This window comes from Bubalus bubalis, chromosome 2, assembly GCF_019923935.1.
Source record: "Bubalus bubalis isolate 160015118507 breed Murrah chromosome 2, NDDB_SH_1, whole genome shotgun sequence".
Lineage (NCBI taxonomy): Eukaryota > Metazoa > Chordata > Mammalia > Artiodactyla > Bovidae > Bubalus > Bubalus bubalis.
This window is the reverse complement of record NC_059158.1, coordinates 23,544,449-23,564,566: the sequence shown is the minus strand read 5'-3', so window position 1 is coordinate 23,564,566 and position 20,118 is coordinate 23,544,449. Positions and strand designations below refer to the sequence as shown.

At 44.5% G+C, this 20,118-nt stretch overlaps 1 protein-coding gene across 12 annotated transcripts in view; it reads left to right on the top strand.

Moving 5' to 3' along the window:
• The first annotated feature begins 4,583 nt into the window (after positions 1-4,583).
• The window catches only part of ZFP57 (ZFP57 zinc finger protein), a 33,443-nt gene continuing 17,908 nt past the window's right edge, over positions 4,584-20,118 (top strand). For 4 of the 12 annotated variants that reach the window (XM_044928381.2, XM_025266990.3, XR_003104070.3 and 1 more), the window contains exons 1-4: positions 15,742-15,978; positions 18,076-18,577; positions 19,034-19,160; positions 19,606-19,710. In XM_044928381.2, the coding sequence (XP_044784316.2) occupies positions 18,392-18,577; positions 19,034-19,160; positions 19,606-19,710 (418 nt within the window). In that variant the 5' untranslated portion in view covers positions 15,742-15,978; positions 18,076-18,391. Of the gene's footprint in view, positions 4,607-15,741; positions 15,979-16,011; positions 16,031-16,059; positions 16,402-17,251; positions 17,298-17,437; positions 17,460-18,075; positions 18,578-19,033; positions 19,161-19,605; positions 19,711-20,118 lie in introns of those variants that run through there. The other 8 variants (XM_044928347.2, XM_044928349.2, XM_025266997.3 and 5 more) reach the window with 8 other exon arrangements.

Here is a 20,118-nt window from a genome sequence, read left to right as displayed (position 1 = left end):
GAACGTTTGAAGGAATGTTGTAGCGCTACCTTCAGGCTGTTTTTGTGACGTTGGATAAGAAAACAGGTGATTGAAGCTGAGCCTCCGGTTGTTTTCCCCCTCATTACCCAGTTCTCGGAACTACAATTTCCTCTGTTCCTGAGTTGGTTTAAAAAAAAAAAAAAAAAGCGAAACATTCTGGGAATTACAGTTCTAGCGCTCCTCGGACCTCGCGGTGCAAGCAAGGGCGCTCTTGCAGAGCACCGCCTGGCTCGAGTGCTGGGCCCTTGGTGACGAAGAATTGATGCTTTTGAACCGTGGTGTTGGAGAAGACTCTTGAGAGTCCCTTAACTGCAAGGAGATCAAACCAGTTAAGCCTAAAGGGAATCAGTCCTGAATATTCACTGGAAGGACTGATGCTGAAACTGAAACTCCAATACTCTGGCCTTCTGATGCGAAGAACTGACTCATTTGAAAAGACCCTGATGCTGGGAAAGATTGAAGGCAGGAGGAGAAGGGAAGGACAGAGGATGAGATGGTTAGATGGCATCACCCACTCGATGGACGTGAGTTTGAGCAAGCTCCGGGAGTTGGTGATGGACAGGGAGGCCTGGCGTGCTGCAGTACATGGAGTCGCAAAGAGTCGGACACGACTGAGCGACTGAACTGAGCTGGGCCTTTCGAAGGGGTGAGTCGACCTCTTACAGGGCATGAAGTGGAAACGGTAAAGGCGGAGGAGGAATGCCTAGTCACTAGGAACGAAAGGAAGCAGGGATGAAGTAGGACACTTTAGGAAGGGGCTCAAGACTTTGGAGGTAGTGGAACAGAAGAGATCTAAATCCTCTTTAGATGCCTGTCAGATGAGGGAGGTTAGCATTAGTCAAGGGAGCAGCCTTGTGACGAAGACTGTCGAGGTTTGCTTTCAGTTGCGGACCCCGTTCCCCGGCCTCCCATCCGACCAGCTCTACATCATCATTACATCCATTAGATGGAGGGTTGACAGGTCCCTGATCTTTTATAAAACATGAGGACAAGTGTCTTAAAAGTCTTGCTGTTTTAATTCATCTGGAACCTACAATTTAAAGTGTAGAATCTTGTCGTCCTAAAGGGACAGCTGCTAGATGAGTTTCCTAGTTCTCTCCCAGTCCATCCACCCCCTCTCAACCTCATAGCTGTGCTAAGCTGCTTATGTATGAAAGTTCCGGAGCCATCACTATTTTCTCCTGTTTGAAAGAGAACCAGCTGTGGTCTCTCCTAGAGAGGTTTTGATCCTCTACTCTCTGAAATAATGGAAACACACAAACTAGTGAGAGGGTTAAAACTCTGAGAAAGCTACTAGAAAGTGACAAGCCCCTTAATAATTTGTCTTACAAGGAGAGGTCTGCTGAGCCCATGGTGGTAGGCAAGTTTTTATTCTGTCTTCTCTGTGTGTCTGTCTCCTTTGAAAATAGAAATTGAGATTAGTCCAACTTTCCCTTTTAGTATCAGTTCAGTCTCTCAGTCCTGTCTAACTCTCTGCGACCCCATGAACCGCAGCACGCCAGGCCTCCCTGTCTATCACCAACCCCCGGAGTCCACCCAAACTCATGTCCATTGAGTCAGTGATGCCATCCAACCATCTCATCCTCTGTCATCCCCTTCTCCTCCTGCCCTCAATCTTTCCCAACATCAGGGTCTTTTCACATGAGTCAGCTCTTCGCATCAGGTGGCCAAAATATCGGAGTCTCAGCTTCAACATCAATCCTTCCAATGAACACGCAGGACTGATTTCCTTTAGGATGGACTGGCTGGATCTCCTTGCAGTCCAAGGGACTCTCAAGAGTCTTCTCCAACACCACAGTTCAAAAGCATCAGTTCTTCGGCCCTCAGCTTTCTTTATAGTTCAACTCTCACATCCATACATGACTACTGGAAAAACCATAGCCTTGACTAGACAGACCTTTGCTGCCAAAGTAATGTCTCTGCTTTTTAATACGCTATCTAGGTTGGTCATAACTTTCCTTCCAAGGAGCAAGCCTCTTAATTTCATGGCTGCATTGACAAAACTCAGTAAATATCCACAATGAGTTGAATACTGTCCTAATGCAGTAAAGTAACTAAGCATTATAAGGCATGTCTCTTTCCCAACAAAAGCTCAACAGTCTGTTCCCATTCATATTTATTAAGCACATATGCCAGTCTTTGAGCTGAAGTTGTGGCTGTCAAGCTAAAAACTGTGTCTCTGACTTTAAGGAATACAAATGAATAATTAGAATGCAGTGAAAGTACACTTACAGGACAAAATGTGAGAGCCCAGGAAAGGCATATACAACAGATATGCCTGTATACTTCAAGGAGGACTATTTATTAAAAAGTAGGTAAAAAATAGGTAAAGTCCTATTTAATAAGTAGGACTTTACCTATTTATTAAATAGGTTATAAAAAAACTATTTATAAAAAAGTTTCAATAAAAAGATTCAGTATTATGGAGAAATTAAATAGTTTATAAAAAACTATAAAAAAGTTTCAATAAAAAGATTCAGTATTATGGAGAAATTAAATAGTTTATAAAAAACTATAAAAAAGTTTCAATAAAAAGATTCAGTATTATGGAGAATGTAAGAGGACGATGCTCATATTCTGTGGTGAGGATAATCACCAGTTAACAAATCATTAATTTTAAGAACATGGGATTACAGACTCTAATGTTAGATACTGTGCTAGGTACTGTGTACACAGAAATAAAAATAAGGTGGTCATATTTTTAAAAATCTCAAGTATATGTAGTCAGGCAAGTAAGAATATGCCCAAGAGGTGAGTGAGATCCAATATTTGCTAGCAGATCCTTTCTAATATGATAGATAGATGTCTATATTTGTAGATAAAAAAGTTATAGCTCCTACTCTATGAGTCTGAATTTCAGCATCAAAATGTTAAAAGTGATATATGGATACAGGTATCACAGTGGAAACCAGGATTGATTTTCAAAAGAGTTGTAGAAGTAAAAAATATTATGTTCATAGGGAGGCAAAAATTGCTGTTACATAGAGAAGACTGGGAAGATTTTATGGTCAAGTCTTGACCTGAGGAGGATGGACAACTGCTGTTTATTGAGAACTTACCATATATAAAGCATTGTGCCAGGATCTTTAATTGTCATTTGTTCTTTATAACTCCAAGAGGCAAATTTTTGTCTTATAGTTCCATTTTACAGATGAGGAAACTGATTTAGAGAGAGACTGAGTTACCTACCCTGAGTCACACACCTGGGAAATGGTGGAATTAGGATTCAGGCATAGCCCTATAAGGCTTCAAAGCCCATGCTGTGTAAACCATAAATGGTATAAATAAAGGCACAGAGGTGAGATGCCAGGCATCCTTAGTGGCTTAAATATGACCTCACAGTAAACTCAGATTAGACCAGAGATGACACACAAAAAGTAGATGCCAGGCATCCTTAGTGGCTTAAATATGACCTCACAGTAAACTCAGATTAGACCAGAGATGACACACAAAAAGTTGGTAGTCTTCACTTGTGTTGCCATCAGCCTGTCCTATAAATAAACCCAGAGTGACCCCAGATTCTCATCCCTAGTGGATCAACAGGGAATAGTCTCAATGGATTTAGGTTGAAGAATGACTGGCAGAATAAGGCAGGCAAGCAGAGAGCAAACAAATAAGAATAGAATTTCAGAACAAAAGATTATAGGACAGAGATGCTGTATGTGGTGATAGAGGCAGAGAGGGCCCGGCTCAAGAAACTGCACAAAGAGAATGAACTGATAACACTGAAGTCTAGACTCATCCCAGAAGACAAAGGAGGAAGCCGGACTGAGCAGTATGGTGTAAATGTGCTTGGGCAACGCTTCATCAAGGAGCCCGTCTCTTCCCACGCCCAGTCCCTGGTGCAAGATTCAGAATGGTTCATGTTGAGTCCACAGGAGAAGTATGCTTTTAAGTTTATATGACAGGATTACAGTTGGCCCTCTATATCGGAGGTTTCCCTATCCACAGATTCAATTGTGGATGGAAAATAGGGAAAACAAAATTATGGAAAGTTCCCAAAAGCCAAACTTGAACTTGCCACTTAGTGGCAACTGTTACATAGTATTTACATTGCATTAACAACTATTTACATTGTAGTAGGTATTATAAGTAATTGAGAGATAATTTAAGGTATATGGGAGGATGTGCCAAGGTTATATGCAGATATGATATCATTTTATATAAGGGATTAGCACATGGATTTTGGTATCTGGAGGAAGCAGGTCCTGGAACCAAGGGACATTGGTGGGGAGGGTGATCCACAAATACTGAGGGATGACTGTATGCTCTTATTTATATGTCCTTATTTTTAAGAGTATTCATTACTTGTCACCATAGGAATGTCATGGTTTCTCATCAGAAAATGGCCCTGCTGTAGTCCTACCTATTCCTAGGTGTTTTCTTTCTGAGGGAAATACCTTTGGCCTTAGCCAAAACAATTGGGTTCTTTTGATTCAGTTGATATGAGAGCAAATTTGTTCTGACATCTCCCACCTTCTATTTTACCTTTGCTTTTTTATCTTACAGATTGGCCTGGGCTAAAGTATCAAAAGACCCTAGGATTGCTGCAGGTCAACAGTCTCCACTGGAGAAAAAAATATTGGTAAATAAATCATCCTAACATCATACCATTTGAAAAGACTAGAAGAAGGAAAGTTAGGTTTAAAATCCTACTGCCACCCAAGTGACACTTTGCCGTAATGTGTCCACACTGGCAAATATTTTCCAGCTAAATCTTTACTTGCAAACAAAGTATTATTTTCAAAACTACCAACACTATTTAAAAAAAAAACAACTAGTTATTGATTTTGGTGGTAAGAACACCAGCTTTGAGAGCTTGCAGGCCCACCTAGGAGTGATGGAAGTAAAATCCCTGTTACTCCAAAGTTAATGAAAGACCATGGTCCTTTCTTCCCCCACCCCCACCCCCACCATGGTACTTTCTTGGTGTCAATAATGAGAATAGGCTCCTGTTAAAGTATGTTCAAAGTAAAAAGATGGTCATATTACAAAATTCTGCACCTCACCTTGACAGAATCTAGGTGGCGTACATACATCAGAAGCAAAACAACTGATAATTCAAAAATATCAAGAGGAGTATGAAATGCTCTGTAGGGAGCAAGGGCTTTCCCTTGACTACTGGCTTGCCAAAGCGGAGTCTTATTATAATAAAAGAATAATGGAAACGGTGAAAGAACAAGAGAAAGGCAGTGAAATCAAGAAGAGATTGGAGGGAAAAACAACCCAAAGCATAGAGAGACAAAAACAGTATTATCTGCTCCCTGAGAGAGAAATGAAACACATAGAAAGGCACATACATCGAGGTGGACGGGTCAGAGAGTTTAAGAGTAAAACATTTAAACGATCACCACCACCACACTCTAGTGAAATAAAATTTCCCAGAATTGTGCTGGGAGAGCATGGCATCCAGAACACACAGAGAAGAAAGCAGGTAAACGAGAGAGAACAGATGCAGATTAAAGATCACCAGGAACGCATGATTCGAGGGAGAGAACTTGTAAAGCAAAAACTCAAGGAAGGAATCTTGAGAAAAGACCAGAGCCAGCCTCCTATTCGTGGGAAGTGTGAGAGCATAAAAAGCATAAAGAAAGAGATAAAAGAGTATGAAAGTGTTATTGCATATCCACTTTTCCAGCCATGCAATAGCAGTCGGGTTAAAGTGAATGTTCTGATGGAAAAGTCTCAGAATAGAGAAGAAAATAACACAATTATCAAGCCACTTCAAAGAAGATTCTTAACTATGCCACCCTTTTTGAGAAGTCAAATAGGAAAAATAAAAGATTTAGTGCTTTCATGATTAGATCATGTCTCTTAAATGAACCTTTATTTTTTAAACAGGAGAAAATCAAACAAAAGTTTAATAACATATATACATGAGAGAGACCCAGGAAAATTGAGCAACTCCCCCCCCCCCACACACACTTTTTTTTAATGCTAGTTCTCTTTCGCAGGGTTCAGTGACGTTTCTCATTTATACAGAAGTGTCAGATAGTTCTGGAGTTTACAACTAGCTTCGCTATTTTTCATTGCCTTGTGTTTTTTCAAGTTGCTTATCCTTTTTGATGTTCATTCCTAATCTGTAAAGTTGGAAAATAATAGTTCCTAGCATTTATAAGAGGATTTCATTTTTGTGAACCATTAGCATATATTAGCTATTTCATAAATATTGGGTTTTCCATTTGGAAAGACCTGGGTTGGGCAAAGATGGTGAATAAGGAATTGTTCTAATCTGCCTCTTCCATTCCTCCTACCCTCAGCCTCAAAGGTTATCTTGAGATTGCTGTAGGTCACCATGCAGTTTTCTTTGTTTTCTATTCATATCTTTATCAGGGAACTGCTAACCAGGCCATAAAAGTCTAACTTATACCATGTAATTTATTTGTATGAGAGACTTAATTTTGAGAACCTCCTATGTGCCAGGCATTGTTAGTTACTGAGATGAATTAAGAGAAATCCTTGCTCTTGGCCGGTTTACAGCTAATGGCATAGATCACTCTATGAACAGATAATCAAATAGGGTTATGACAGAGGTATGTCTAGGTGTGTACAGAGGAGGGACATCTGACCTAGGTGAGCAGAGTGAGGAAGAAGGTCAGAGTATAAAGTGTAGTAACCTCTCATATTTCTGCCAGCTCCATATTTTGTCAGTTTCTATCACCCACTTAAACAAGACCTTCCCAATGTTTGGATTCACTCAGAGGTAACCCAACTCACCTTCTCTCAAATAGAGGTCCTTCCAAAAGTTGGTAAATTTGGGGTTTAGAATTGGTGAGTAGAGAAGCCGAAAAAGGGAAACTGGATGGCTTAAGGAATATTACACTTAAGTTGTGATCGTCCTGATGCCCACCCTTTTGTATCAGCAGGACACCCTTTTACCGCAGTTATTGCTAGATCAGCACTGTCCAATAGACCTTTCTGTGGTGATGTAACTCTTCTATAGCTTTGCTCTTCAAAACAGTAGCAGTTTCCCACATGTGGCTACTGAGCATTTGAAATGTAGCTAGTGCAACTGAGGGACTGCATTTTTCATTTTATTTCATTTGCATTGATTTAAAATTGCTACATGTGGCAAGTGACCACCATGTTGTACAGCGTGGTGCTAGATAAATATAACTCCTGTGTTAGACCTCAGTCCCACAGTCCATTTTTTGTCTATAACAATATTTGCAGGTATAATAGATCGCTTACATTAGTATCAGTTTAGTTTCCTTTATATTTGAGATGCTCCTTAATCCCACAAAGAGATTAAAAAATGACTGTAGGCAACGTCTGTGTGGAAATGAGGTGACTGAAGTTGCTTCAGTTGGGTTCAGGAACTAGCCCTCCCCTTGCTCCTTTTGGAACATGACCAGGACACCTGCCAACCTCTTATTCCTACCCACCTGATTTGCCTCAAGCAGACTTTTTTGTCCTGTTGTTCTCTGGTCTTCCATCCTCATGTCACAGTTTGATTATATACCTTGCAAAAATGTGGATCATCAGTATGGAAGAGACAAAAGACTTAGAAATCCAAATCAGTAGGGTAATGATAAACCCTTTGAGTTGAGTGGGATAGAAAAGTAACCTGATGCATAGCTGTTGGTAATTGTTTACCATGAAGATATTCACTGCTGGACCATCCTTTTGACCTGTAGGTAAGTAAGTAAGTGTTAGTTGCTCAGTCGTGCCTGACTCTTTGTGACCCCACGGACTGTACTCAAATCTCTTCCATCTAAATAAGCTTCAATGTGCAGGAATTCCCTGGCATTTCAGTAGTTAAGACTTGGTGCTGTCACTGCTGAGGTCCTGGTCAGGGAACTAAAATCCCCAAAGCTGAGTGGCACCACCAAAAATTTTTTTAATTAAAAATGTAAAAAAAGAATACATAAACTACTATGCTCTTTATTTGCACTCTTTCATAGTTAAGTCTCTTAGAAAGTCTGTACCGGCTCCCTGCATTCTGGCTTCAGTGCCCATCAGTCCACCAAATCCCTTTCTGCTGAGCCGTCAGCAAAGAGCTCCATGTGGCTATATCAAATGAACAGTTAAGGGTGGAATGAAGAGAAGAAGGTGCCAACAATAGCAGAAGACCCCATAGGCATTTGGCAGCAAGAGGGGTCAAGGGTAGGAATGCAGTACATAGAAAACGAGAGACCAGAGAAGAGCAGTTGTTGTGAGAAGCTGGAGATCAGGCAGGGCACAGTGGAACCTGTTTAAGAAACAAATAAAGTGCCAAAGGAAAAGATAAGCAAGCAGTCATAAGACTCAGGATAAAACACTGGAATAGGAACAGAAGCACTGACAGATCCAGGCTGTAAAACTATTGAATTGGTCTCCACTTAGGATCGAACAAGTTCTGAGTCTTAGGCTAAGCTGAGCCAACAGTTGAGGGTTTAAGAAAGTCCAAACTAGGTACTTTCCTGGTGGCCCAGTGGCTAAGACTTCTCGCTCCCAGTGCAGGGAGCCTGAGTTCAATTCATGGTCTGGGAACTAGATTCCACATATTGCAACTAAAAGATCAAAGATCCTGTATGCCACAACTAAGACCTGAGGCAGCTAAATATATATATATATATATATTTTTTCTTTTTTTAAAAAGAAAGTCCAAAATAGAAACAGATTATCAGGTCACAGAGCAGGAGACAAAGAAGATAATTACTATAACCCTCATACTGTCACTTAACATGAGATAAGATTTTAACTCATTAAAGCATGCCTGATATTATCTCTAACCATGAAAGTCATAGTGGCTTGAAAACTGAGCCTCAGGATGTAAGATGTACAAGGTTGGTATATTTTAAATAAAGCTAAAGTCTTGAAAATTAGAATAAGTCTGAATCTGTGGCATTTTTAAACACAAATGTAGTAGGAAACATTAACAATTGATACCTTGACTATCATCCCATTGTCAAGTGGCTTTGCAATAAAAGGCACATCATGTTGTGTGAGGCCTTCCCAGGTGGCACAGTGGTAAAGAATCCACCTGCCAATGCAAGAGACACAGAGTTGTGAGTTCAGTCCCTGGGTCAGAAAGATACCCAGGAGTAGGAAATAGCAACCTGCTCCAGTATTCTTGTCTGGAAAATTCCATGGATGGAGGAACCTGGTAGGCTACAGTTCAAGGAGTCCCAAAGAGTCAGACACAACTGAGCGCGCGCATGCACACACACATACACACACACACACACACACACACACACCTATCTACTTACATGTATGAGAGAAATCAGAATTATATGATCAAAGTTGTGTTTTCTGGAAAGCCGAAAACATGACACATTAGTTTCAATGGTATGGATGGAGGAGGCTGGACTAGAATAACAGCACTGTACCCTAAAGTGTGGGCTTCCCCGGTGTCTCAGTGAGTAAAAAAAATCTGTCTACAGTGCTGAGCCATAGGTGATGCAGGTTTAATCCCTGGGTTTGGAAGATCCCCTGGATGAGGACATGGCAATTCACTCCAGTATTCTTGCTTCGAGAATCCCATAGATAGAGGAGCCTGGTGGGCTGCAGTCCATAGGGTCACACTGAGTCAAACACTACTGAAGCAACTTAGCACACATGCACCCTAAAGTGTCAACACTCAGGAGACAACACTAATAGCCCTTGAGGGGCTCAAAGAGCCAGTGAAGCCCATCTGCCAGGAGCAGGTGTGGACAATGCCCCATGCTGTGTGGCCCACTCATGGTAAGACAAGTCAACCTTTGACAGTAGTCACAAGTCCAAATCAGAAACTGGGTCCTGAGACTTCCCTGGTGGTTCAGTGGCTAAGACTCCAAGCTCCCAATTCGGGGGTCCTGGGTTCGATCCCTGGTCAGAGAACTAGAACCCACATGGAGCAGCTAAAAGTTCACATGCTGCAACTAAAGATCCCACGTGCCATGCAGCAACAAAGATCGAAGATCCTGCATGCCACAACTAAGACCCAGCGCAGCCAAATTAAGTAAGTAAATATTGAAAAAAAATCTGAGTCCTTTACTAGTTGATGATGGTGAATATCTTGCCATGTCTGGTGTGATGATGGACTCAGGCAGCAGGGGAGACAGTTCACAAAACATATTTCCATCTGCAGCTTGATTATAATCAACCCCATCAGAGACTAGACTTATTCTGTGTGCATTCACCTGAGTGACCCAGATGGTGGTAGCTTACGATGAATGATTTTGGAGTCGTGATCTCTGAAGAAGATTTAGCTTTGGGATCAGGGACCAGGCTTGATCACTCAAGAACTTTTGTGTAGCAGAGTTTTATTAAAATATAAAGAGGGACAGAGAAAGTTTCTAACATAGACATCAGAAGGCGGACAGAGAGTGCCCCGCTCACCAGTCTTTGCAAGGGAGCTATATACCTTATTACAGTAAAGGGTCTTACCAGACACACTCTCAAAACAATCCATCTTAACAAGATTAGTCAGAAGGTTCTTGTTAAGGAGAAACATGTCCTAGAGCAAGATACATTGTTATATTGACTAAGACAAAGCAATGTAGGAAAAAAATTTGTGCTTTTCTCCTCCCTGAGAGCCTCAGACCCCTTTCTCTTTCTCGGGGGCCCTAGATTCCCTCCTCCTCAAGGGCCCTGGACTTCTTATCAACCTACCTAAGGATGAACTTTCTAAATGGTTAGATAAACATTTATGATTTATTTCCACAGTTTCCAGCTCCAAAGAGAGATGCCTAACCAGTCTAGTTTTCAAGCGGCAGACCAAATAGGTTGGCAACAGCCCAAGAGGCAGTAAAACTACAGGAAGGTTGATCAAAGGGATTATTGGTGAGACCTATGAAATGGCCTTGAGTTCTGCCACCAAGAGGACTGACAACAGCCATTTTTGGCTCTGCATCACTGGCAATGAGACTGAATGGCTGAATCAGCCAGGGAGAGAGTTGAATTTAGCTGAACCACAGTGAACCAGGGCCAGAAATTTAGGGAAATCTCTGTGAACTGAGAGCCACATGGAACCAGCAGCTCTGCTTCAGTTGGCAGAGTAGGGGGTAAAGTTTTCCCCAGAGGGATATCTGCCACTTTTTCATGTAAAGTAAAGATGTTGAGACCAGGCCAGCCATATCCTTAAATATACCATTTCCAAGTGAGGATTATTAAATCCTTCCCACTTTGTCAGAAGTTGAATCCAAGTTGTAGCATGTCTGACTCTCTGCAACCCCAGGGACGGTAGCCCACCGGGCTGCTCTGACCATGGGATTCTTCAGGTAAGAATACTGGAGTGGGTTGCCATATCCTACTCCAGGACGGCTTGAGTCCAAGTTGCTGCTGCTGCTGCTAAGTCGCTTCAGTTGTGTCCGACTCTGTGCGACCCATAGACGGCAGCCCACCAGGCTTCCCGTCCCTGGGATTCTCCAGGCAAGAACACTGGAGTGGGTTGCCATTTCCTTCTCCACTGCATGAAAGTGAAAAGTGAAAGTGAAATCTCTCAGTCGTGTCCGACTCTAGCGACGCCGTGGACTGCAGCCCACCAGGCTCCTCCGTCCATGGGATTTTCTAGGCAAAAGTACTGGAGTGGGGTGCCATTGCCTTCTCTGGAGTCCAAGTTGACCTACCCCCAAATGTGAATATTAAGCAAGAGTGTCCGAAGGCCTCCATGTGTTAGGTATTTAATTTCAATAGGAGCCCAGTAGCAAGCTGATGCGGCTTTTCAAAAAAAGAAAAGTGTACCCAGTAACCATGTTAGGAAGGTGGCAGGCCCGAAACCCTAAGGGGTGCCGCTGAACACAGGCTGCCTCCACCACCATCTCCACCTACCTACTGTTTCCATCTGACTCTGTAGGCGCCTCCTCAGCCTGCCCACATGCATCATCTGTCTGCAAAGGCAGATCACTGGTTCAGGTACCTTGGGAACACTCAGATTTAAAACATATATCTAGGGACTTCCCTGGTGGTCCAGTGGCTAAGACTCTGCACTCTCAGTGCAGGGGGACTGGTTTTGATCCCTGATCTGGGAACTAGATCCCACATGCTGCAACTATGAATAATAAAGATGATGAGTGCTGCAACTCAAAGACCTGGTGCAGCCAAAACATAAATCAGTTCAGTTCAGTTGCTCAGTTGTGTCCGACTCTTTGCAACCTCATGAATCGCGGCACGCCAGGCCTCCCTGCCCATCACCAACTCCTGGAGTCCACCCAAACCCACGTCCATTGAGTTGGTGATGCAATCCAACCATCTCATCCTCTGTCATCCCTTTCTCCTCCTGCCCTCAGGCTTTCCCAGCATCAGGGTCTTTTCAAATGAGTCAGCTCTTTGCATTAGGTGGCCAAAATATTGGAGTTTCAGCTTTAGCATCAGTCCTTCCAATGAAAACCCGGGACTGATCTCCTTTAGGATGGACTGGTTGGATCTCCTTGTAGCCCAAGGGACTCTCAAGAGTCTTCTCCAACACCACAGTTCAAAAGCATCAATTCTTCGGCCCTCAGCTTTCTTTATAGTCCAACTCTCACATCCATACATGACCACTGGAAAAACCATAGCCTTGACTAGACGCACCTTTATTGGCAAGTAATGTCTCTGCTTTTACTCTGCTGCCTAGGTTGGTCATAACTTTCCTTCCAAGGAGTAAGTGTCTTTTAATTTCATGGCTGCAAGCACCATCTGCAGTGATTTTGGAGCCCAGAAAAATAAAGTCAGCCACTGTTTCCACTGTTTCCCTCTCTATTTGCCATAAAGTGATGGGACCAGATGCCATGATCTTTGTTTTCTGAATGTTGAGTTTTAAGCCAACTTTTTCACTCTCCTCTTTCACTTTCCTCAAGAGGCTCTTTAGTTCTTCACTTTCTGCCATAAGAGTGGTGTCATCTGCATATCTAAGGTTATTAATATTTCTTCTGGCAATCTTGATTCCAGCTTGTCCTTCCTCCAGCCCAGCGTTTCTCATGATGTTCTCTGCATAGAAGTTAAATAAGCAGGGTGACAATAAACAGCCTTGACGTCCTCCTTTTCCTATTTGGAACCAGTCTGTTGTTCCATGTCCAGTTCTAACTGTTGCTTCCTGACCTGCATACAGGTTTCTCCAGAGGCAGGTCAGGTGGCCTGGTATTCCCATCTCTTTCAGAATTTTCCACAGTTTATTGTGATCCACACAGTCAAAGGCTTTGGCATAGTCAATAAAGCAGAAATAGATGTTTTTCTGGAATTCTCTTGCTTTTTCCATGATCCAGCAGATGTTGGCAATTTGATCTCTGGTTCCTCTGCCTTTTCTAAAACCAGCTTGAACATCAGGAAGTTCATGGTTCACATATTACTGAAGCCTGGCTTGGAGAATTTTAAGCATTACTTTACTAGCGAGTGAGATGAGTGCAATTGTGTGGCAGTTTGTGCACTGCCTTTCTTTGGGATTGGAATGAAAACTGACCTTTTCCAGTCCTGTGGCCATTGCTGAGTTTTCCAAATTTGCTGATATATTGAGTGCAGCACTTTCACTGCATCATCTTTCAGGATTTGAAATAGCTCAATTGAAATTCCATCATCTCCACTAGCTTTGTTCATAGTGATGCTTCCTAAGGCCCATTTGACTTCACAGTCCAGGATGTCTGGCTCTAGGTGAGTGATCACACCATCGTAATTATCTACGTCATGAAGATCTTTTTTGTACAATTCTTCTGTGTATTCTTGCCACCTCTTCTTAATATCTTCTGGTCCATACCATTGCTGTCCTTTATTGAGCCCATCTTTGCATGAAATGTTCCCTTGGTATCTCTAATTTTCTTGAAGAGATCTCTAGTCTTTCCCATTCTATTGTTTTCCTCTATTTCTTTGCACTGATCACTGAGGAAGGCTTTCTTATCTCTCCTTGCTATTCTTTGGAACTCTGCATTCAAATGGGTATATCTTTCCTTTTCTCCTTTGCTCTTTGCTTCTCTTCTTTTCACAGCTATTTGTAAGGCCTCCTCAGACAGCCCTTTTGCTTTTTTGCATTTCTTTTTCTTGGGGATGGTCTTGATTCCTGTCTCCTGTACAATGTCATGAACCTCTGCCCATAGTTCATCAGGGACTCTAACAGATCTAGTCCCTTAAATCTATTTCTCACTTCCACTGTATAGTCATAAGGGATTTGATTTAGGTCATACCTGAATGGTCTAGTGGTTTTCTCCACTTTCTTCAATATCAGTCTGAATTTGGCAATAGGAGTTCATGATCTGAGCCACAGTCAGCTCCCGGTCTTGTTTTTGCTGACTGTGTAGAGCTTCTCTGTCTTTGGCTGCAAAGAATATAATCAATCTGATTTTGGTGTTGACCATCTGGCGATGTCGACATGTAGAATCTTCTCTTGTGTTGTTGGAAGAGGGTGTTTGCTATGATTAGTGCGTTCTCGTGGCAGAACTCTATTAGCTTGTTATTTTCCAAGGCAAACCATAATTTCAAGGCAAACTTGAATTCACAGTAATCCAAGTCTATGCCCTGACCAGTAACGGTGAAGAAGCTGAAGTTGAACAGTTCCATGAAGGACCTACAAGACCTTCTAGAACTAACACCCAAAAAGATATCCTTTTCATTGTAGGGGACTGGAATGCAGAAGTAGGAAGTCAAGAAAAACCATAAATAAATATTAAAAAAAAAAAATAAGCAAACCCCCTTCCCCACCCCACATTTGCTAACCATCCAGTACTAACCAAGGAGTCAAGACTCCAGTGTGCAGACTTCAAAGCAGGGTCTGGTTTCCTGTCCCGTGAAGCCAGATGTGGGCTTTGGCAAGGCTCAACATCTCTGAGCCTGTTTACCTATAAAGACAGAGTAACAATTCCAACCTCTCACAAGATGTTTATGAGGATTTAATGGAGGCTATATTTTCAAGGTTTTTTTTGGTAAATTGTAAAACCCCATGCCAATGTTGACATGTCAAACATGATCATGATACAAAATGGTTTATGATAAGTGCTAATTAAGTGGAAAGAATAAATGTAATTTCTGTTGAGCAGATTAAAACAAAACAAACAAAAAAAAACATTGCTGAGAAACCAGATAAGCAGCCAAGGTTAAGTAGAACTTTCCCTGGGCATGGTCCTCTCTGGGCCACATGCATGCTGTTATCATCTAAGTCACAGTGTGTGTTCTCCCCCTTTGTCTTTGCTTTTCTAAGGTGCTATGTGCCTCCAGGTCTCCTTCTGGGGGCCCATGAAGGTCTCATTTTCCCCCTTTGGGCTCTAGGTGATGGTGGTTGGTGATTGTGTGTTTTTGTTGTTGTTTGGTTGCTAAGTCCTGTTAGACTCTTTAGTGACCCCATGGACTGTAGCCAGGCTCCTCCATCCATGAGATTTTCCAGGTAAGAATACTGGAGTCGGTTGCCATTTCCTTGTTTAGGGGATCTTCGCAACCCAGGGATCAAACCCAGGTCTTCTGCGTTGTAGGCAGATTCTTTACCATCTCAGCTACAGTGGTGAAGAACCCGCCTGCCAGTTCAGGAGAGGTGGAATTGATCCTTTGGTCAGGAAGATCCCCTGGAGAAAGGAATGGTAACCCACTCCAGTATTCTTGCCTAGAGAATTCCATGGACAGAGGAGCCTGGTGGACTAGAGTCCAAGGGGTCACAAAGAGTTGGACATGACCGAGCTTCGAACATATTCTTTACCACTGAGCCACTTGGGTAGCCCAACTGTGTGTTTTCATCAGAAATAATTCAATCCCTTTTCTCCCAAGAGTGAGTTAAGACTGGGAATGAGATCCTAGCCCTGGGTGGGACCAGCAGCTACAATTGGTAGGAGGGATGGGCTAGTGGGATGGGCGGATCCTTTTTCCTTTAAGCTTCCTAGATTGTTTTGAACTCTTGACTTTGGCGGTCCCACAAGCAAAGCCAGGCAGGGTACGCCGTGGGTCTGCGGAAACCGGCGAGGAGAGTGGGGCCGGAACGGGGTCCTGGCAGGGCCGGGGCGGGGTCGCGGGCTCCCGGTACATTTGCGCTGAGTTGGAGCGGCTAGCCGCTGGCCCACCGGAAGTCCTACGTCCTGGAGCCCAGGTCCTCGGCAGCGGCGGGTGAGTAAGGGCAGCGGGGAGTTGAGCTCGCGGTGGTGGAGGCTAGTGAAAGGTTTGTCCTGCGATCTTCCGCCCCTGACCTCGGCAGGCGAGGGGAGCATCGCGCCCCTAGTCCTGGAGGAGTTTCCAAGCCCTGAAGGCCCCTGGGGAAACCTGGACTGGTCAGGGTGTGGTCCCGTGTGGCGACCACTCACTCCCTGGGGATTCGGCCAAGAGCACGGGCTGCTAGCACGTGTTGAAAAAGTCGGTGTACCAGCAACGAGGTTTCGGGGCAGACGGGAATCGGGCAGTGCAGTTCCCGTCAGCGGGGCCGGTTCAGTGGGTACTGAGGAGCGGGCCACGCAATCGTGAGCGCAACTCTCCGTCCCTGCCCGCGGGAGCCTCCGAGGCTGGGGTCCGAAGCCGGGCGCGCAGTGGCCGGAGGTGAGCGCCGTGGGCCCGCGATCTGACCGGGCAGAGCTAGGACCGAGCAGAGACCCGAAGGCCGGATGAGAAGGGCGAAGGCCCGAGGGTCGTTCTGCTTGGCCGGAGGGCACAAAACTCCAGTGGCTGAAGCAGCGGCGAGCGTGGCGGCGAGGGCGGACCCCCGAAGCCTGGAGCGGGTGTAGGGGATTTCAGTGGTTCTCAGAATCGCTACAGGAAACACTGGACGGGTTTGGGGTTAGAGATCGGGTGGACTCAGAGCACTGGAAAATGGCGACACAGTCCCTCGAGGGGTTTACGTTCTTGGAAGGGTGGGGACGGGCCCTGAACTGATAAACAGGTCTGCGCCTAGAGTCGTGTTATCCCAGCCGCCTTGCACTAGCCGGCCAACCGGTTTGTGCTCTGGGGCGAGTGGATGTAGAAAGTACTATCGAGGTCAACGTGCAAGGGGCAGGCGGCAGCAGCCAGAAATTCAGACTCCATAGTCACGCTTTCTCCCCAAACCAGACAACCAGCCTAGAATCTGGACCGAGCGCCCCTGGCCACCACCCCCAGCAAATGCTTTTGAGAAAGACTTACAAGGGTGGGTCTTTCCTGAGGGAAAACAAGAGAGCCAGAACTTTGAGGATACGATTATAGAGACTTTTGAAGTGTTACTTTTACTGTGTTCCACGGGCTAGTAGGAGAATAATCCAGATCTGCACCATCTCACCGCTTGATTATGGATGGGCTTGAAGCGAAGGGAGGGAGGGTCCAACTTCACCTCCTAAGAAATGCACCTTTCCTGTCAGCTTTCTTTTTAGCAGTCCTATTCATTGTTGAACGCCCCTTTCCTTTCTGGCATTTTCAGTTCTACCACCTTTCAAAAAAGTGAAAGGAAGAACGTCAACAGGTTTGTAAGTCTTCATTCTTTTCATTCCATTCATTCCATCTGGAGGGAGGCCTAGAGGGGTGAGTGGCAGTCCGCAGAAGGAGGTGGGAGTTCCGCCATGTTTGGGCAGAGCAGGAACTTCCCCGGTTGGACCGGAGCTCCAGGGCTGTCTCCCTGGGAGTCCTGTGTAAGTGTTGATTGGTGGGCTGTTACCGGCCTTTTTTATTTTAACTATCGTTAAACTAACTAATGTGGGGCGTGCAGGATCCCCATAAGGGATCAAGCCTGGACTTCTAACCACTGGGCCAACAGGGAAAGTCCCTTCCTTATCATTCTTTACAAGGATCTGTATGTATTAAAAATTCACAGAATGATTTTAGATGGGATCTTAGAGTCTCCTTTAATTTTATTTTCCAGTAAAACCACATCGGAATGAAGACACTTGCCCAAGGCTGTTTGTGACAGAACCAGGGCTGGTTACCTCAGGCATAGGCTTTCTTTCTAGAATACCATACTGCCACCCTAGAGGGGGCTTTGGGACAGCGGGAATCTTGTCCTTGGTGATAGAGTCCAGGCTTTGAACATTAACTCTGCTGTGGACTGGGAGCATCCCTGAGCACATTACCTAGCATCTCTGTACTTTAGATTACTTAAAATGAGGTTATTAATCATTACCTCATGAGGCAATACTGAGAGGTTTTAGGTACAAATAAGAGGTTCAATAACTCTTGGTGTTTCCTGACCAAATTAGGAAGCTGTTGTCCCTCCTCTTACTGATAAGTTTTGTTTCTCTCTGACCTCAGGTTCCTGGAGGTGGGCAGCAGCTAGAAGCAGGGTGAAGCAGAAGGCAGACGACACCTGCAGAGCTGCAACCTGGCATTACTGAATAGTGACTGCTGAGGCAAGGGGGACCAGGTCCCTGAACTCTGTGGCTGAGGCTTGAAGGGAATCAAAGGTGTTCTCAGTTGTGAAAGAGGAGAGTTTGGACAGCAGAACGAAAAAGGAAGATAGCCCCTTGGAGCAGATATCTTTGACATAGGAGGCCAATTCAAACCCTTTGCAAAGGCCTTTGTCGGGTCTCTCCATCTCCTCAGTCGCTGGAAGGTAGATTGCCCCAGGATGGAGCCTAGTCACCCTTGGGGGCCAGACCAGGCATGGATAAAGCTTAAAAGAGACAGCATGGAAGAGAAGGTGTCTGACCAGCCAAAGCCAGTGGAAACTGTACAGAAGCTGCTCCCTCAGGTGGATGAGGAGGGTCTGCCGAAAGCCTGGAAGGGAGAGTGCTGGTGGAAGGCATGGGTGAAGGTGAGGAAACCAAGTGAGAGGAAGGGAGGGAGGGCCTGGGTCCTGGACTTCAAGAGCTCCTTAATCCATTATCCTGTGTGCAGACCAAATGGAGTCTCAGAGGGTTCCAAGCTGTAAAGCATCCAGGAGAAGGGGCTCCGAGTCCTTTTTTCAGATTCCATACCAACCTGGAATCCTTCAAGGACTACTTGCTGAAATTCATCAGAGTGGCAGCCTTTCATCCTCCCTACTTGCATTCGTACATACCCCTCCCTTCTCCCCCTGCATTGTTCCCCCTTCCTCTCCACCCTTCCTTTCCTGTCTGTACATTAAAGTTGCTGACTTTGTACTCGTCTTTTCCTATTCCTATTTCTTCTCTCCTTCCATGGTTTTCCTTTTCTCTTAGTGTTCTGAACCTTTAGACTGGATGTCTGTCTGTCTGTATACAAGCTCCCCGAATCTTTCCTCTTCTTCCAGAAGCCAGTCACCTTTGAGGATGTGGCAGTGAACTTCACCCAGGAAGAGTGGAAATGTCTAGATGCCAGTCAGAGGGTCCTCTACCAGGATGTTATATCAGAGACTGTCAGAAACCTGATGTCTGTAGGTAAGAGGCTGGAGTTCCTCACAAGCTTTCTGTCCCAGGCCTTTGGAACATCTGGTTTCCCTGGATAGGTAGATCAGCTCACAATTATCTTCACTGATCCTTGGTTTTGGTTCTTTATGTTCCAGGTGGGAAAGATCTGGGTTACTAGGCTCAGGGTGAAAGAAGGAATGAAAGCTTGCATGAAGGCAAAGATAACACTTGTAACATGATAACAGTGTCTTCAAAGAATGCAAATCTGCCTATTCACCCAGCCAGTATTTACTGAGTCGTATGGACCCGGCACTTTGTTGGAATCTGGCCTTTTGTGTGTCTCCTCCCAGCACTTACGTGTCCCAGATTATGGCTCTTAAACCACAGATATGCAAGAAGGGAGCCTGTTGTCCCCATGAGGCGTGAAGGGGCTGAGCCTGGGACCTCAGCTCTTCCTCTCCTTCCCATTCCCCAGATGGAATCTTTCTGTCTAATCTAGATCTGATCGCCAAGCTTGAGCAAGAAGAGAAACAGTGGGAAGCAGATCTCTGTTCCCCGAATGGAGAAGGCTTTCATTCAGGTGAGAATTGCAAAGGAGAGAGGAGGGTGAAAAGGGCCCAGGATGCCTCAGGAGGATGGAAATGCCTAAGAGGAACAGGGCTCTTATACCTGGTCCTAGCTTGCATCCTTCCTGCCTGGACATCATCTGCTCAAGTCCCCTGGCTTTAAGAAGATGAGTATCTGAGCCACTCGGGACAAGTGAATATCTTCAGTTTCCAGGGACTGAGAGATTCCATGTCAGTTGCTTATGGCAGCGGTAGCCTCTTGATTAAAAAGTCCTTCCCAAGAGAAAAAGAAAGGGATGGGAGATAAGCTTGATGCTGAGTTGGACTAAGGATGACTTGTTCCTGAGAGTAGAATAAGGACTTGAGAGAAATTTAAGTCTGAGCTGACCCCACTCCTGGTTTGCTGAGACAGTTCTGGTTTA